General features: G+C 41.1%; 1 protein-coding gene across 2 annotated transcripts in view; it reads left to right on the top strand.

Annotated features, from left to right (window-relative positions):
- Window positions 1–17609, top strand: part of atxn7l1 (ataxin 7-like 1) — a 46379-nt gene that overhangs the window by 6389 nt on the left and 22381 nt on the right. For both annotated transcript variants that reach the window (XM_074698532.1, XM_074698531.1), the window contains one exon: window positions 5132–5236. In XM_074698532.1, coding sequence (XP_074554633.1) covers window positions 5132–5236 — 105 coding nt within the window. Of the gene's footprint in view, window positions 1–5131; window positions 5237–17609 lie in introns of those variants that run through there.

Here is a 17609-nt window from a genome sequence, read left to right on the forward strand (position 1 = left end):
ACTTTCTTGTGCTCTGCTGTCCTTTTTTTTAACAGTCCAGCTCTAGTTTCCAACATTACTACAAAGAACTAAACTAAAGAAACTCTCCTCTTCAGAAAAAAGGACGGATCTTACTTCTTACTGTTAAACTTTGCCTGCCAGCTGAGTGTCAACAAAGAGACTTGAGTCTATGAGCCGTAAATGAATCTATGTGCGACCCCACCATAGAATCAGAATCAGAAGTACCTTTTTAATCCCAGAGGGGAAATTTAGATATTTAAAAAAATTATATAAAAATGAGACTTTTTTACTTATTAAATCCTCATGTTGCTGTCGTACTGCCAGAATAATGCGATAAAATCCAGAGAACGTGAGATCAAAGGAAATATACAGTTTGGATATAATGAAAGAGTACACGGTTGGAAGCCGAAACCTTGAATTAGCAACATTAGCTGCCAGCTAAACACTGTTCGGCTTCTTTGCTCCACCAGACATTCTGGTGCTGTCCCAGCAATTATCTGGTGTGCCAGATGAAAACAAACACTGACGGTTAAAGCTGTTGCTGTGGCCTGTGCCCTCCTTTGAAACGGTCGTAGTGCAGCGATTACTCAAACACAACTTTCTCCCCTCCAGATTTCCCCTCATCGTGCTTGATTTGTGCTCACAGGGAAACTTGTTTCGTGTTGGTTATTACTTGGCTCATCGTTTGCCAAAACCCCAGTTTCTTTTCTCTTCTCCTCATGTGAAGAGTCACTGCGTGTGTTTACCAGGAAGCTCACGACTCCAGCTCACCAATAGGAAGCTGATTTACGGGCTCCAAACACATCAGTGTCCAGTGATGCATTGTTTTAGTAGTTCCACTCTTGCTTATTCACCAGTGAGTGATGTTTCTGCAGTTCATTTTCTGGCCTGTCAGTCATTTGGCAGTCTGTGAAACTTGGCGTGAGAGAGACACACACATAAATCAGGCTGCAGAAATAGGTTACGCACTTAGCTTACATTTGACTTGGCAGATTCAGAGGAAATTGCATTCTTTCTCTTTTTCTAGTACTCCCACTAAACTCCTTTTCTGTTACTGTAAACACAGAGATGATCAGTTTGCCAGGAGACACATTTTTCTCATGACTGTTTCCAGTATTCGGCCTGGCTTTGCTTTCAATTAATCAATGACAAATTAGCACATTTGCTCAGAAAATGATCCCAAAGTGTTGAGTTGTGGAGCTGCTCTAGAAGGGTTTTCCCTGGCTGTGCTTCCCTGTCCATTTCAGACTTATTAACAACGCAATGTTTACTCTTTTACGTGGAGCTCAGATCTTGGCATGTTCACCAGGGTCAAGTAATTTCTTTTTTCAGTTATTTTATTATTCCTAACAGCAAACTTCTGTCCATGATAGGCTGACAGGATCATACACTCTGATTCTTCCACACTTTCTCTCATTTAGTCCCTGTTAGAAACACAATCACACACTCTCACCCCTCCACTAGTCAGCAATTCCGCCTTAAGCCCCCATGCTAATAAGTGCTGTGATTTGTGTCAGCAGAGCTTGTTTGGGTACAGGAAGATTAGCTTCTCAAAGCTTAGCCAGAGGAGATAATAGCTATTTTCCATTGGACATATTTGTTTTCCCTCAGTATTTCTATTAATCCTCAGTTTTTGTGGAGTGGGTGGGGTGTCTCGTGTAAATCCAGGCGCTATGTTGCTGACTGCTGGTGAGAACATGGATCTCTGTGTGTGATTGGAGGGATTGTTTATGAGTCTGCTGCGTAAACATTTATAGCTCTGAGTATTTGAGGTGAACTGTTGGTTAAGATGTCACATGGTGATGACTGCTGTTATTATTGCATAAAATGTACAATTTTAGAGCCTGGGGCAGCTCCAAAGCTAAATATAGATATTTAAAAGCAAAACATGTATTGTTTAGTTTTCTGCTCCTTTAAAGCTACACTGAGGAACTTTTGGACTTCTACCATTTTGCACCCCTAGTGGGTAAAAATGTACAACTAATTACTTTACAATTTATTTGTACTAGGGATAGGCATTTCAAGCAAACCTTGCAGAGTTTGCACTGTACCTCATATTCATTCATTTTTTCAAAGGAGTTTCTTACCGACCCATATTAGAGTGTCTCCTTGGTCTTGTTTTGGTTGTAAATCCTCCAACCTGTTGACTTCTGGTCCGGCTCTGTTCATTTTGTCAGATTGTTTCCATGGCCAAGTTGAATATGATCTGGTTTACCGTCTGTTTTATTTTGAAAGTCATTGGGCATTTTACATGGTATCCATGCACAACTTCCTGTCCATGACTAACTGCTCCAGCAGGACAAAGTGATTGTCACATGAACTATTTGACTTTTTTGATGTTTAGACTAGGGGCTCTAATTTCGTAGACCAGGCGCAAGCGCAGGCGCATCTGCCGTGCACCGGCCTTCGCAGTGCGCACAGGGCGTGACCAGCGCACTTTGCAAGTTTCCTGCAGTGCCAAGAGAGGCGCAGTCAAGGCGCAGATGAGCGCAGAACTGCGCTTCCACGCCTCCCTCCGCGCAAATGGCAGAGAGGGAGGAGAAAGCCGTGAGTGGGTTTAACACAGCCTAGCGCTGTTTTCACCAATCAAATAAGCACCTCTCCTCGCCTTTACATGCGCTGCTACCGAGGCGCAGCATCTGATTGGTCTGAGTGATCCTCAGCACCGCAGAAACAGTGCTGGTAGCGGAGACGGTCAGAGCCGCTGTCCCTGCAGCAGAATGGACAGCGGGGTGCTTCAGAGGACACGAAGCGCGTCACCGTGTGGGCCAGTTCCCGGGACAGATTTGATCTGTTCCTTTGTCATTAATAGGAGTACAAAATTAAGCGGCAGTTACACAGCTGGCTTATCCATTCAGAATACTTTTGATCCACCTGCACTCCTGGTTTGTCATCGCCAAATAGCAGAACCTTTGGCGATATACTGTATACTCTCCCAGTGTCTCCACCTCATCCTCCTTACAATAATGTACTCCATCTTTTTAGATTACGTTAAAAATAAAGACTAAAACAGAGAAATATGGGAAATCACGGGTAAATCCTGAGTGACACACATTTATTTTGTCTCTTTTTACTTTGTCTTTTCTCTCCCTCTTTTCTTTGAATTAAATGAAATGAGAGAAGCCAGATATATACTCAGTATCAGATGTTAAGGCTGTTTATTGTTTCATTGTAAGATGTGCATCAAACTTCCAGCTGCCGTCAGGTTAACTTTCCATTATGACAAACGGCTTTAATCTGACATCAGATGTGACGGGACAGTTAATATGGATACAAATGTATAAAATGTGCCTGACACTCTGGAAACCTGCCTCTGAGGCTTTGATGACATGTGCGCACATGTGCGCCTGTCACCAAATTACAGCTGCGGAGGGTGCGCTCCGCTTTGCGCCAAGAATAGACCAGGTTGGAGCTGGTGAGCTTTCAGCGCACTTTATGCACTGTTTTTGGCTCGAAATTGTCACTGCGCCAACATGAATCTGCTGACACCTCCCCCTGGTGCGCCATCAACTCCCCCTGGTGCGCAGTCACACCCATCTCTGCGCAGACGGTCTACCAAATTGGCAGTGCATGGCACTGCGCTGCACGAAATTAACACTGCGCCGGGGTGCGCCAGGCTTGCGCCCCCAGCGCTGTGCCACGAAATTAGAGCCCTATATGTATATTCGAAAATCATTGCCCATTCCCTGATTTGTACATGGGAAGGTAGTACTTTCTATGGATGGGTCATTATGTTGGAATCATTAAATATTCAGGAGTTAATAAAAGTCTAACTGTTATTATAAACATTATCTCATTAAAAATTGCAATGCTTTGTGTTTTTACTGAAGCCTGGTTGTAACAAGATAATAGCAATAACTTTTTTTTAATCAAATCTTTATTGCACTTTAAACATTAGTTTACAAGTGTCTAACAGTGAAAGTCCTTGAACAAGAAAAAATATTAAAATCAGAGTCAGCAAAGAAACAGTGCAATCATTAAACCTAATCAAGGGGTACAACTTCAAAATGTACAGTGAGCACACAGAGACACAGTGGTAGGAGAGGAGAACCCAGGCAGCACAAGAACCCTACTACATAGACTGAGGCCATGAGAGCCAGAGGTAAGAAGGAAAAAGACACTGTGAGAAAGATAAACACAACAAATAATACAGTAGATAGATAAATAAAGGAAGCTACAAGCAGAAGCTACAACTTGAGCAAGCACAGTGGAGTGCTCTGTGAATCACTGTCAGAACCCAACAGACAATCTGTCTGTGCAGGGGGTAATGACCAATTGCCGGATAAATGCCAGAGACTATCGAAGAGTACTTTAGCTTTAGATGCCCTTTATAACAAAAAATTATGAAAATTTGCTTTTAAAAATGTAAGAACAGACATTTTTTTTCTGATTTGACACTCACTCCCTTGCAGCAGTTTCAGGCATTAAAAGTTACGATTACTGACAATGTCAAACTTTTTGCTGGGGGTCTTGTTTGCTTCCTCCCACAGTCCAAAATACACTCTCACCAGGATGACTCTGACCCCAAACAGGATGAGTAGTAAAGATAGTCAGTGGATGGATTGTCTTAACCAGAGATTGTTAACAGCCTTTTGCAAAAGTGAAGCCAAAAGTTTTTTTTTTGCATTCTCATCTAGCTGTCTGCAGTAAAGGTCATTAACCCACTTCCTCTGTGTGAACACATGGGCTGTGGGTCAGACCCTTAAAGCAAAATGTGTGTGTGGAAACATCCCTCAAACATGGGCTCTGATGTTTAAGTTGGACATTAGTTGTCAGTCAGTTCTTTTTTTTTTTTTTACACTTTTTTGAAATAAATTTGCATCAATTTTAAGAGTTAATTTGAAATATCATGATGTCTAGAGGCAAAGGGCAGTGTTTATAATCTAAACAGTAAATTTTGAATATAAGCACCATATAATTGCGAGTTGCTTGGGCTACAAGGCCTTATTAATAAAAATATTTTCACTGTGGATGAAACTGCGTCTGTGGTTAAGCTACTACATGCATCACTTGCAGAATCCTCTTTAAACTCCGCTAAATCTACCCACAGTTTTACAAAGTCCATGTTTCCATTCATGTCGTGTTTTTCTTCTCTGAACCATCTCCTCTCCTCCTCTCCTTGTTTTCCCAGGGATGCTCGTCTACAGCCAGTTTCCAGCTCTGGAGGATTTTTGTCTTGTTGTCTGCCATGTCTGCAATCAGGTGGTCACTCCTCAGGGCATCCTCGCACACTATGGTAAGACACACACACACTCACACACGCGCGCGCGCTGACACATACGCACAAGATTCCTAGAGGCAGAGTCCCACACAAAAACCTCAGGGCATAATCTTACACTTCACTGAAGTATTCATACACACACACACTCACTCCTCGGGGTGTCTCCTGTTGCCACACAGGAGCAGAGAACAAACACACTCATACACTCATACACACACGGGCACAGGAGCAAAGCCAGATAAAGTAATTCAACAATAAAATACTATTTACCCCCGCAGGGCTCTTTAAACAATAGTCTAACTGCAACTTATCCTCCATAAACAAACAGCACTTGGTTATGCCTGCTAATGCTCGCAGGGCTTATTATAACTGAAAAACACTAAATAATTCACAGATAACGGACCAGATGTAGCGTTGTGCTCAGGCTTTTCCTTAATTCAAGGAATAAGCATATGGACAAAGCCAATTATGAGAATTAGATTACCTCTCTCGAGTTAATACCTTGGATCAGTGTGGTATTCTTACTGGGAACAGGCAGGTTTAAGGAGGATGATGGTTTAAATTAAGATAAATACATAAGGCCTTGTTTTAAAACTTCCTTTAGTTCCTCTACCTTTTTCCCAAACAGAAAGTTTCAAAAATATCTTTCACAACTGTCCTGAGGGTTCAAAACACATAACAGCTAAGCTGCATATGTTTTATATACCTGTAAGCTCACCGTCATTCCCTAAAATCCAATATTTGTTGCTATGGAGACAGCAATCCTGTGCAAAAATACCCCGTACAGATCCATACGAGAGGCTGCTCACAGACAGTCAGCTGTCAGGATAACACTGAAAACCAAAAGAAGTGGTTATATCCATGAAGGAATGAGCAGTTTCTGCCGTTTTATTACGGAGAAAGGGTTCTGTAGATGAAGTTTTGATCCTGCTCTCTGATTGGCTCTCACACCTGTCCATCAGCCTCTTGTTTGCTTTTGATTGAGGCCCTACTGAGCGTGCTCGCATCTGCCCGCGAGCTGCTGCTTCCTTCTGTTGGCGGCACGTGCACCAGCCTGAGCCGTCTGTTTGAGCGGGGAGGGGAGACACATGGTCACACTTAATGAGTGCGCGCCCGCACACACACTCACACACACGCACACACACTCACACACACTCACACTTCTCCCTCAGAGGAGGAGAGGAAGGCCGGTGGAGCTGCATGCACACACATTCTCACTTTATGGTTCTCAGCAGAAAGGGGTCAGTGATATTGTGAGACACACACACACACACACACACACACACACACACACACACACACACACACACACACACACACACACACACACACACACACACACAAAACAAACCCAGACTCCTGGCAGGCTCTGTTGTTTTGTCCCCTCTCCTGCCCCCTGCAGGTCCCCGCCCCCCCTTCCTCTCCCTTGTTGGCAGCGCTTTGGCTTGCTGACACGCAGAGCCGGGTAACAACAGGTCCAAAACACACACACACACACACTCACTCACTCACACACACACACACACACATCATACTTGCAATCAAGAGAGGGAATCTCCTGAGAGTTCCCCGATAAAACAAAACAGTTGTAAGGCCAGACTGTGATAAAAAACAGGTCAAGTCACATGCAGACAAGTAGAAGAGTTGTTAGCAGTGCTGCATGATTAATCAAAATGTATTTGCATTATGTAACGACACAAAAGACTGTGGTTTTAATGGTTTAATGTGCCCACACTCCAACAAACAGCATTTGCCGTTGTGAGTATGTCCTACAAACTAGGATGTATATGCTGCAGCAGGCATGGCCAACGTCAGGCGGCAGGTTCATTTTCACACAGCCTCCAGCTTTCATTGTACAGTGCATTGATTATGTCACTGAAATGAATCATGCTCTAAATTATGTGAACATTTGCATTATCAGTCAAGTGCACAAACAAATCCAAAGTATTTCTAGTGACATCTCATAAAACTACATTTGCTCTGTGCATATGCTGCTTGGATAAAGCTAAAGCTCTGTACATTCTGCACAAACTCAAAAACTCCTACAGCTGATGTCTTTAAACGAATGGATTTATCATGATGTGGAAATGTGTGAGTTCAAAAAACACATCAGAGGACACAAGACAAGATTAAAGTTGGGGGCTGCAGGAATTTTCATTACTTGTTGGAAAACACAATGTTCAAACCAGGCTCCTCCAGCAGCCTCCCATCGTGACTATGTGACTCACTAGCACAGGAACCACTTGTAGCATCGTGTTTCTACATGGGAGAGACTCAGGGAAGAGTCGTTTCACCTGACTTGGCATGTTAGCACAAGCTAATTATTAGTATTTGACACATACTTAGCAGAAAGCTAGCATGCATCACTCTTTAGGGATGGGTACCTTTCACATTTGAAACGATACGGTACCGATGCCCGGTACCTGGCAATTGGTACTGGTACTCAACGGTACCAATTTTTGGTACTTTTTTGTGTTTATGTGGTAAAAAGTATTCATTTGTTTCATAATAAAGTATTTTTTTTCACTTTGACATATATTATCTTGCAGTGCTGTGTTCATGACCAGCATGGAAAATTACATGCCTTCCTCTCCCCCACAGTCACAAAGATATATTTAGATACCTAAACATGGTACCTTTTGATTTGACATGAATCAATACCTGGTACTTTTGACAGGATTCGGTCGGTACCTTTAAAAGTACCTAATTCGGTACCCATCCCTATTTCCAAGTGCTTGAAAGCGAGTGAAACTCAAGCCAAGCTTCACCCTTGTTTGGGGAAAAAACTTTATCTGTTTGGCGTTTCATTTCACTTAGGTTGTGTTTTTCTGCCTCCATGTTACGTCCAATATCGTTGCTGCTCAGGATAGCTTGTTCTACTCACTAATCAAGATGCAAAATCACTTCTGCATTGGATATGCCGTGATTGGCTGAGGTAATTACACCTACTCTCTTCCCAGAAATGTCCTGAAACAACCAAAACATCAACTTACAGGCAGAGGAGGGGGTTGAGGCAGACACAGACACTGACACTGATACATAAAGGCCCATTGGAGATGATTGAGCAGTATTATTCCTGTAAAGGTTGACATTTAATTTTTCAGGAAAATCCTGCAGACTCTACTTTTAAAGATATAAAATGTTACAGAAAATGAAAGAATTGCTGCTGAAAGAAATAGTTCAGAAAGCAGGATCAGAAATATTTGTTGCTAAAAATGTCATTCCCAGGTTGAAATTGGTCTGAATATGGAAAACGACCCTGATACAACCCAGATCCTGATCTTACCTTAAAAAAAATATTTTGCTCATATCGCCCCCTAATGGAGAACATTTTCTTTGAGAAGAAGCAGTTTGCTGACGTTTACGCTGCACGAAACACTGCACAAATCTGACCACTTATCATCTGATAATACTTCTGTGATTGTAATTATTTAACTGTACCACAGTGACCCAAGAGTCAAACTGTCCAGCCTCTGCTGCTGCTTCATTGTCTCCATTGTTAAATTTGGAGGATTAAATCCACCATGACTCTGTGTCATGACATGAAAGATGCCCCCTCCTGACCTCTGCTGAGTGGATTGCCTCTACGACCTGACCCTGTCAAGATATTCTCATGATGTTTTATGCATTTCCTCACATTGTTGCCCATTCAAATCATGTCACTCTAATATATCCTCAAAAGCAGGACTCTGTTATTCCCAGCTGCTGCTGGTTTCTCTCTTCAGTGTATCTTTTTTTAGTGTTTGTCTGTGTGCAACATAGGATTCTGCTTTCATGCTTGAGAGTGCATAGAATCAGTGCGTATATACAGAAATGCATGCATGCACAAAGTCAGAGAGAGAAACAGAGAGAGGGGTTTGCTGCCTCAGGGGTCAGTGGCTCTGAGTTACACACGCCTAGTTTGCTGCTCGAGCTATGCTGTGTGTGAGGAAGAGCTTAAACTGTATGCATGCTGGATGTCATGCATGTTAGTGCTCCAAAGGTTAACTGTACATTTTATACATGCAAGTCTTGTTCCCTTTAGTGTATTTGTTTATTTCAGTCTCTTTAGTGTAAGGCATGCATGCATATTCTTAGCATAAGTGGCCCCAGTGGGATATCAAATAAATCCTCTGCACTGGCAGCGGCCGCACCGTGCAGTCTCCAGAGAAAATGTGCAAAGAAATAATTTTTAATGCTTTCAAATGATCCTGAAAGCTGATTTTGGACAAGCTGAGACACTGTACAGATATTTTTCAGATGGAGATGAATGATTTCTGTGTGTTTATGTGCCTGTGTGTTTGAGATCAATCAGCACTCCCAGCCTCGTCCAGAAATTTCTGTGTATTCCTTCCAGTTCTCTCCTCATCTGCGTTCTCTCCCCTCGTTTTCCTTCCCTGCTTGTGACCTGCTGTGCGAGAGAGTCAAGTGCACGATAAAGAGTCTTGTTGTTGCTCTCGAACTTGTGTCTGTACTGGTGGATTAACTCAGCTCTAAGGCACGTGAAGAAGAAAATCAGTCCCCTCCTTATTTCTAACTTAGCAAGTGTTTTGTCTGCACTTCCTTTCCGCCCCTGAGTTTGTTGTTGTGTGAAGTGTGTGAGAGTGTGTTTGTGTGTGTCTGGGCTGTGGTCTCGTTGTTCATTTCTCATGGTGGCGTTGGAAAGTTTTGCCCTCAACCACAGAAGCCTTGCTCAGTGTTGTTTGTTGGGGATGTTGCTCGTGTTGTGTTATTGTTATTGCAGCTCGGCTGTGTGTGCGCCATTAGCTGAGGCTCTGGCCAATTAAAATGCCAGCTGCTACCGTAGATCACAGCTAGTGTCTTTGTTACTTTCTCCAAAAACAAAATGCATTGAATCTGAATGTTTCGCTCCCTCATCTCATGATTAAAGGAGGACATAGACCTAAAGAAATCCCCTTTCCCTCTGGTACATTCACTTACAGGAAGTAGACAAAGATGTGAACTTAATGTTTTTTTGTTTCTCTTTCAAACTGTGACACAAACTGTAAATTCCCTGCTGTGTAACTGTCAGTGATGGGATGAAGTTTGTTCAAGAAAACTTGGCAGAGGAAGCAAGACGGTTGTAGCAGAAGTGAGTGTGAGGTGGTTTCACTACTTGTTGATGCGTTTTTGTTCCTTCCACTGTTTGATCAAGTTTTTCTTTTACTTTCTGTTTTTGAGGATATACATCTGTCCAGATGTGCCTTCTCTTTAGTCTTCGAGAAGTTGTAATGCAGTATAAGAACATGATGCCCCAGCCTGGACAATGATGCAAGTCGTGTTATGTTATTACCCACTGAGAGATTAAGGACGATCAAGGCATCAATCTGATCCTGGTATTAGGTATCAATCAACTGCAGACTCTAATACCGCTTTTAAACCAAAGTGAGGCTAGTGCTAGTTCCAGGCCAGTGCTGGACTTAGCACTGGTTATTTGTCTTTTCACAAAACTGGTGCTCAGTAATTAATGGAATTGAGACCCACATTGCAATGTAAAAAAAATGCAATTTTCAAATCCCAAAGCTGCAACAAAAAGATAATTAAAATAATAATAATAAAGATAGTTCATGTACACAGACCTGTTTGTACTTGCTTTTCCTTAAAACAAGCAAAAGTCAATATGCCGTTTTGTCTGGCAAAAATCCCAGTGAGCTACAGAGGGACTAAGAGAGATCATACTGTAGAATGATTGTGGTTGGCAGAGCCATACGTCTTTCCCTGGTTTTATGATACTTATATTACATGTTTACAAGGCTTGAATTAGGGCTGCAGCTATCGAATATTTTAGTATTCGAGTATTCTTCGATTAATCGAGTAATCGGATAAAGTACATTTTTGTTTAGTTAAAGAGCAGTTATTTTTTCAAATGAAAATTTTTCTCTTTAAGAAATGGAATTTTCTGATACAGCATGTCAATAAGAGCACTTGCTTTGGTAGCTCCAAAATTTGTAAACACACTTTGACACATTTTTTGTGCCTTGTACATCTCATCAAATGCTGCAGACTCAAATGGCACCTGTTTCGTAGAATGACCCATTAGTCTCCAAGCTCCAGAAAAGAAGCTAGATTTGTTGCTAGTTGCGATTTTGTATAAGAGGTAGCTTAAAGGGTCTGAAAACTCTCTTAATATGGCCTCAGCTCTATTTGAAATACCACTCTTTGATCTTTTTTAAAATTAAACAATTCCTCAAGGTGGAGAAAATTACTCGAGTTTTTTTTGTAATCGAGTACCTCGAATCATTCGAGGAATTGTTTCAGCTCTAGTTTCAATTTAAATTAATCAGTCAATACTTTGCTGTGATTGTATGTGTTAAATACTGATTCGTTTTTCATATCAATTCATGTATTAATTCATCTCATTTCATCATAACATGTAGGCCTGGCCTACAGGAAAGAGTTGTTTACATGTTGACAGTATCCTTTGACGTGTTGGTCATACTATAGAATGATTTATAGCTTGTGTTTAGTGAATAATGCATAACATAAATGTCCCCCCCAAAAGATTGCATGCTGGCCAGAGCGAAGCACCAACCACATCATCATGTGATAGACTAAATAGCTTTATTTATTTTTATTTTTTAGGATTCCTTTAAAAAAGAAGGCCACTGAGCAAGTCGTCTGTTGTTTTGTGACTGTCACTCTCTTTTATTACTCTTTGATTGTTTATCCTCTTCCTCCTGTCAGGACAAGAATCACCTTTTCATTTTTTTCCGCTGGTTCCCTCAAATCTAACAAATCCTCCACATCAAGTATGTTTCATGTTACATGTACTCGATTGTTTTATTTGTCTCGTTTATGCATGTGTCAGTCTCCAGTTGCAAACAAATTTCCCTTTTGGGACGAAAAAGGCCTCAGTGTCAGTTGAAAAGTTTTTTTCCTGCTGTTTTTGAATAAACTTTAATAGTATTTGTAAATTATTTGTGTGTGTTCCTGATGCATTCAGTATGCAAAGAGTTCCACTTCTGACCCTCTCCCTGAGGTGATAACAGGTGGAATGAGGGGAATAAGGTGGCGACAGGGATCTGACTCTGTGTGTGTGTGTGGAGCACTCCTGCTATGTGTTAATAAGCTGTCCCTCTCTTTAATGCAATGTGTAATCACACACTTAGACAGCAATATTACACCTTTTTAGGGTGCAATGTGTGAGTACAAAGGAGTAGTGAAAGAGGATCTCTGCTCCAGTGCAGAAGCTTTAATCTTTATCTGACTAAATTCATCAGTTTATGTCAGGTTTTTCTTCAGTCCAAGCCCAACTCAGGACTTAAGGATGAAAAGACTGAGAACTTTCAGAGATGCTTCTCTGTCCCTTCGTCACTCTGCCCTCCTCCTCTCTCATTGTAAACAAACCCAGCTGAGCTCCAGCAGCCTCTCATTCCTCATCGTGCAACAGCTCCGCCCACAGGATGAAAGAGCAGCCAATCGGCAGCCGCCTCTGGGCTCTCAGCATTGCCATAACGACAGACAGACAGACAGGCAGGCTGGAGTGTGTAGTAGTGAGGGTGCCCTTGTGGTCGGAGCGCCGTGGTGACCTTGCACAGGCAGCCTCGCTGCATTGTAAATCAGTAGGATTAATCCCCAGCAGCTCAGGACAGACAGAATGAGATGTGTTACAAGAGTAATAGGGTTTGTTTATATGTGGTCATTCATATATCCCACAGTACACAGGCACGTTGTTCTCCACTGATCACATTTCTTTATCACAGACCTTGTGATTAATTACCACACATTAAATTACTGACATATTCATTAACAGAGGAAGTATTTTTTTCATAATTTATTAAAGTGATTTTTGTTAAAATTAGTCACTGAGTGTGCTCAAACATCCTGGTGCCGTTATTACCTACTCTTCTCAAAGAAAATGTCCTGCGTTAGGGGGCGCTAAAGCAGAATATGAGGGGATTTTTTTATGGCCAGATCAGAGTCTAGATTTTATCAGGATTTTTATTTAAATTCTGTTTGACCTCCAAACAAATTTTTTGGCCCAGAATTTTTCTGATCTTGCACTCTTAACTAGGGATACCCAATTATTGGCTGTGCTTATATGCAGCATTTTAAGGTATATCGGCATCTGCTTTTTTTATGTTTTAAATCAGACAGCCAATAAGAAATAATTTAAACTTGTTTATTTTGACTCTGATGCAGCCAAGCTGCTCTGTCTGCAGTCACTACTCTGTCTCTAGGATTGTCCCACCCACTGTACCACCTGATTGGTTGCACACAGATTTCTAATTTTTGGAAAACTCAAACTCATTAAACTTTGTAAGACATGCTACTGAGCCTGGGAGCTGTTTGATAAACACATGCTTAAAGTGATACTCTGGGATGGAACAAGTTGGGTCCTATCACAAGTTTAAGGGCAAAATATTACCCCTACAGGAGTGTTTTTGTGCAGCAGAAGCCCAGAGCGCTCACACCAAACACCCCCTCCCTGCTCCTCTGCTGGTTTCCTCTGCACCCAGATGGGGCCATATTTTACTTCACCAAAAACACAAACAAACGGACTCCCACTGAAAAACTCTATCGGTCTGCACTCACGCTTTATTTAGAGAATTTTCAGCGCGTTACTTTCACACAAAAACACAGCTGAATAAGGCTCTAGTTCTCATCGTGTCGTAAAATGGCGCTACCTCCGCTGCAGAGCCACAGCTGGCTACAAGAAGCTCGCCGCTTAGTGAATCAGTCCTTGCGCTCGGCGTGCCAGATATAAACAAACGCAGGTAGTCTGCCAGGACGAATTATGCAATAACAACGTAAAGATGAGTGATTATGAGAGCGAAGACAACCTGCCGTTCACTTTGAATAAAGTGTGAATGCAGACGATATCAGATTTTTTTGGTGGGAGTCTGTTTATTTGTGTTTTTGGTCAAGTAAAATATGGCCCCGTCTGAGTGCAGAGGAAACCGATAGATGAGCAGGGAGGGGGTGTTTGGTGTGAGCGCTCTGGGCTTCTGCTGCACAAAAACACTGCTGTAGGGGTAATTTCTGCCCTAAACCTTGTGATAGGACCCAACTTGTTCCATCCCGGAGTATCACTTTAAAGGCATTTAGTCAAAGTTTTTTTTATCTGCTCAATTTCATCACTTTAATGTGGTCTTGTGTCCTCTAAAGTGTTTTTTAACCCTCTCATTTACACATCATGATAAATCCATTCATTTAGAGACGTCAGCTGTAAGAGTTGAGTTTCTGCAGAATGTACAGAGCTTTATGCCATATGAAAATGCACATTTCTTTAGACTCAAAGTTGAAGTTTTACTGTCTGAAACGAAAACACTGATCAAGAAAACAGAAAAACACTCTTTGGTTAATTAAAGAAACACACATGCACAATTTTCCAAGTCCCTTCCTGCACTGCTTCATTGACCTGAACAGCTGATTTAATATGAACGAGGGTTTTAATGTGTGAAGCTTGGCGACACAATATGTGACTTAACATGTGGAGTTATTGCTGCTGTAGCTGCATACCTGCAAATGTGCCTCTGGACTTTGATCCTGCTACTCTGAATACAGCTGCCTCCGCTTCCACTGGCCTATTTACACACCTGCCATACTTGCACACACACACAATCACACACACACACACACACACACACACACACACACACACACACACACACAATCACACACACACAATCACACAACCACACACACACACACACACACACACACACACACACACACACACACACACACACACACACACACACACACACACACACACACACACACACACACACCCAACCTCTTCTCATGTATTTGCTCTTGTGGTTCTATCCTGAGAGATTTACCTGCATCCAAATCACACAAACTACTTAAAGCCTTTACCTTCTAGACACACACATCTTTGTGGTTCATATGTTGCACATACAATGATAAATCCCACGCACACACACACTTTGTGCACACTCAATAACCTGCAGCCTTCATCCAGTGTGAGCAAACACACAGGCTCTGTCTACTTTACTGTTGTGCTCCCTCAGCTGCTGTTTGTAGATTACTACTACACTCATTAACCTGGTCGTACAACATTACGAGGAGCGCTCACACTAACACACATCAAGTGTTTCCTGCTTCCTGAACGCGGTGCACAATAAGCACCACTTTGATATAATATGTTTTACACCAGGGAGACCCTCTCTAAAAGTATACTGCAGATATTTTATCACACTTAAACCACAGTGAACATCACCACACCTCTGTGTGACATTATGTGGAATAGTCCTTTAACTTTAACTCATAAAAGAATAGAGATTTAGTCTAAATAAACCATCACAGGGCATTAGAGATACCTACAGTGTGAGTTCATGGGTAGATCTGTGGACAGTCCCATCCCTCCTGCTCTCTGTGTTTCATCTTTTCCCGTCTGTCTGACTAAACTTGTGCCCTGTGGGTGTAAGATCAGGAGATAACCAGTCATGATGTAACTTCAGCAAAGTTTTGCAGACTGTGGGGACAAAAAAGATGTTTGAGGCAGACGCCACAGCTCAGTTTAATGCAGATGGAAAAGTGACAGCTCTGAGGGTCAATGTATGTGGGGTTTGCATCCTCACGTATGTTTTTTTTTTTTTTATTTAGTAGTATAAAGAAAGAAAAAAAAAATACACAACAACCATATGTTGAAACAAAAGAGCCAAGACATGTCAGCATCAACATAGATTAATTTTATATATCTCGTGTATTAGCCTGGATAATATGCAGAATGTAAACAGCTTATTTTTACTCTGCCATTTGCCCTGACCCCTGCAAAAACGAAATTATAATACAATTTTCAAAAGACAAAGAAGAAACGATAACAAAGCAAATGAATGCAGAAAAATTAGAGGTATAGTACAAACACACTCTTTTTTTATAGAAGCTGTTTTTTTATCTATTTTGCACATTCACATTACAAAGCATTTATTCATGCACCTGGGCCAGCAGTTTGACACCTTATTCTTTGGAAATATAGGAGAGTCAAATAGGTTTGGGAGAACAAAATTGTCAGTCAATAATGGGATTTTTTGTTTGACAATAACAAAATAAGGATTCTTTGTCAATTTTTTTTTTTTTTTTTAATTCAAATTCTTCATTTCAGTCTTTGTTCAGAAACTAGCTTGGAAAAAAGTTTCCGCTTCTCTCCAGCAGGGGGTGAAATGTGTCTCTCTGATTCACGTAATATGCGTATTATGGAAAACTATGGTACCTGATATAGTCTGTAGACATCATCATCATTTAACTTTTTTTCACATGGTCTGGTGATAAAAAGCAAACTAAAACTCAGAAAAATTGTAAATATTGAAGAATCGCAATTTAAATCAAAACTTCACCCCAAAAATCATAATAGAATCGAATATTGAGAATAGCATATTGTCCCAGCCCTACAAAGTTAAACACAATTTGCAAAAAGACAAAGAAACAATAATGAAGCAAATAAATGCAGAAAAATTAAAAGCATAGCATAAATACGCTCCATGGCATGGTAATTGATTTTTATATATTTGCACCTTCACATTAAAAAAAACATATTTTCATGGACCCGGGCCAGCAGTTTGACACTTTACTCTTTGTAAATAAAGGGGTGTAAAACATGTGTCTTGCAAAAGAGTAAAAATTAAGGTGTTATTGCAGCTTGCACATGCACTGACACAGCATTTATGTTTTTTTAATGTATAAAATTTATTAATTTATTATTTGAAAGACAGGAGGGTCACCTCACCTACTTCCTTCCTTTATCCAATCCAATCCACTTTATTTATATAGCACATTTTAAAAAACATTTAAGTTCACTAAAGTGCTGCACAGTTAATATAACATGTGAGAATATCAATAAAAGAAATAAAATCAATTTAGATAACACATAGAAACAAATAAGAGTCATAAAAAAAAGGGTTTAGACCATACAAGACATAAAAGGACACGGATCACACAACTCTCATGCTGAGTTAAAAGCCAAAGAATAAAAGTGAGTTTTAAGACGCGATTTAAAAGTCTTTAGGGTGGGGGATGTTTTTATTTTGAGTGGCAGATCATTCCACAATTTGGGAGCCACTACTGAAAAGGCTCGATCACCTCGGGTCTTTAAACTAGTTTTAGGGACCACGAGGTGAAAGTGATCAGCAGACCTCAGGGACCTTGAGGGGGTGTAAATATTTAAAAGGTCGGAGATGTACTGAGGTGCTGATCCTTGAAAAGATTTAAAAACAAATAAAATTTTAAAATGAATCCTAAAATGAAGGGGAAGCCAATGGATGGACTCCAGAATCGGGGTGATGCGTTCATGCTTTCGTGCACCTGTTAAAAGATGAGCGGCTGCATTTTGGACTAACTGTAAGCGTGCGAGAGAAGCCTGATTTACACCTAGGTAGAGAGCATTACAGTAGTCTAGTCGCGTAGAAGTAAAAGCATGAATTACCCGCTCAAAGTCGTTAAAAGA

Source organism: Halichoeres trimaculatus, unplaced genomic scaffold (genome assembly GCF_033239565.1).
Source record: "Halichoeres trimaculatus isolate MK-OKI-2021-1 unplaced genomic scaffold, fHalTri1.1 fHalTri1_scaffold_21, whole genome shotgun sequence".
NCBI classification, from domain to species: Eukaryota; Metazoa; Chordata; class Actinopteri; order Labriformes; family Labridae; genus Halichoeres; species Halichoeres trimaculatus.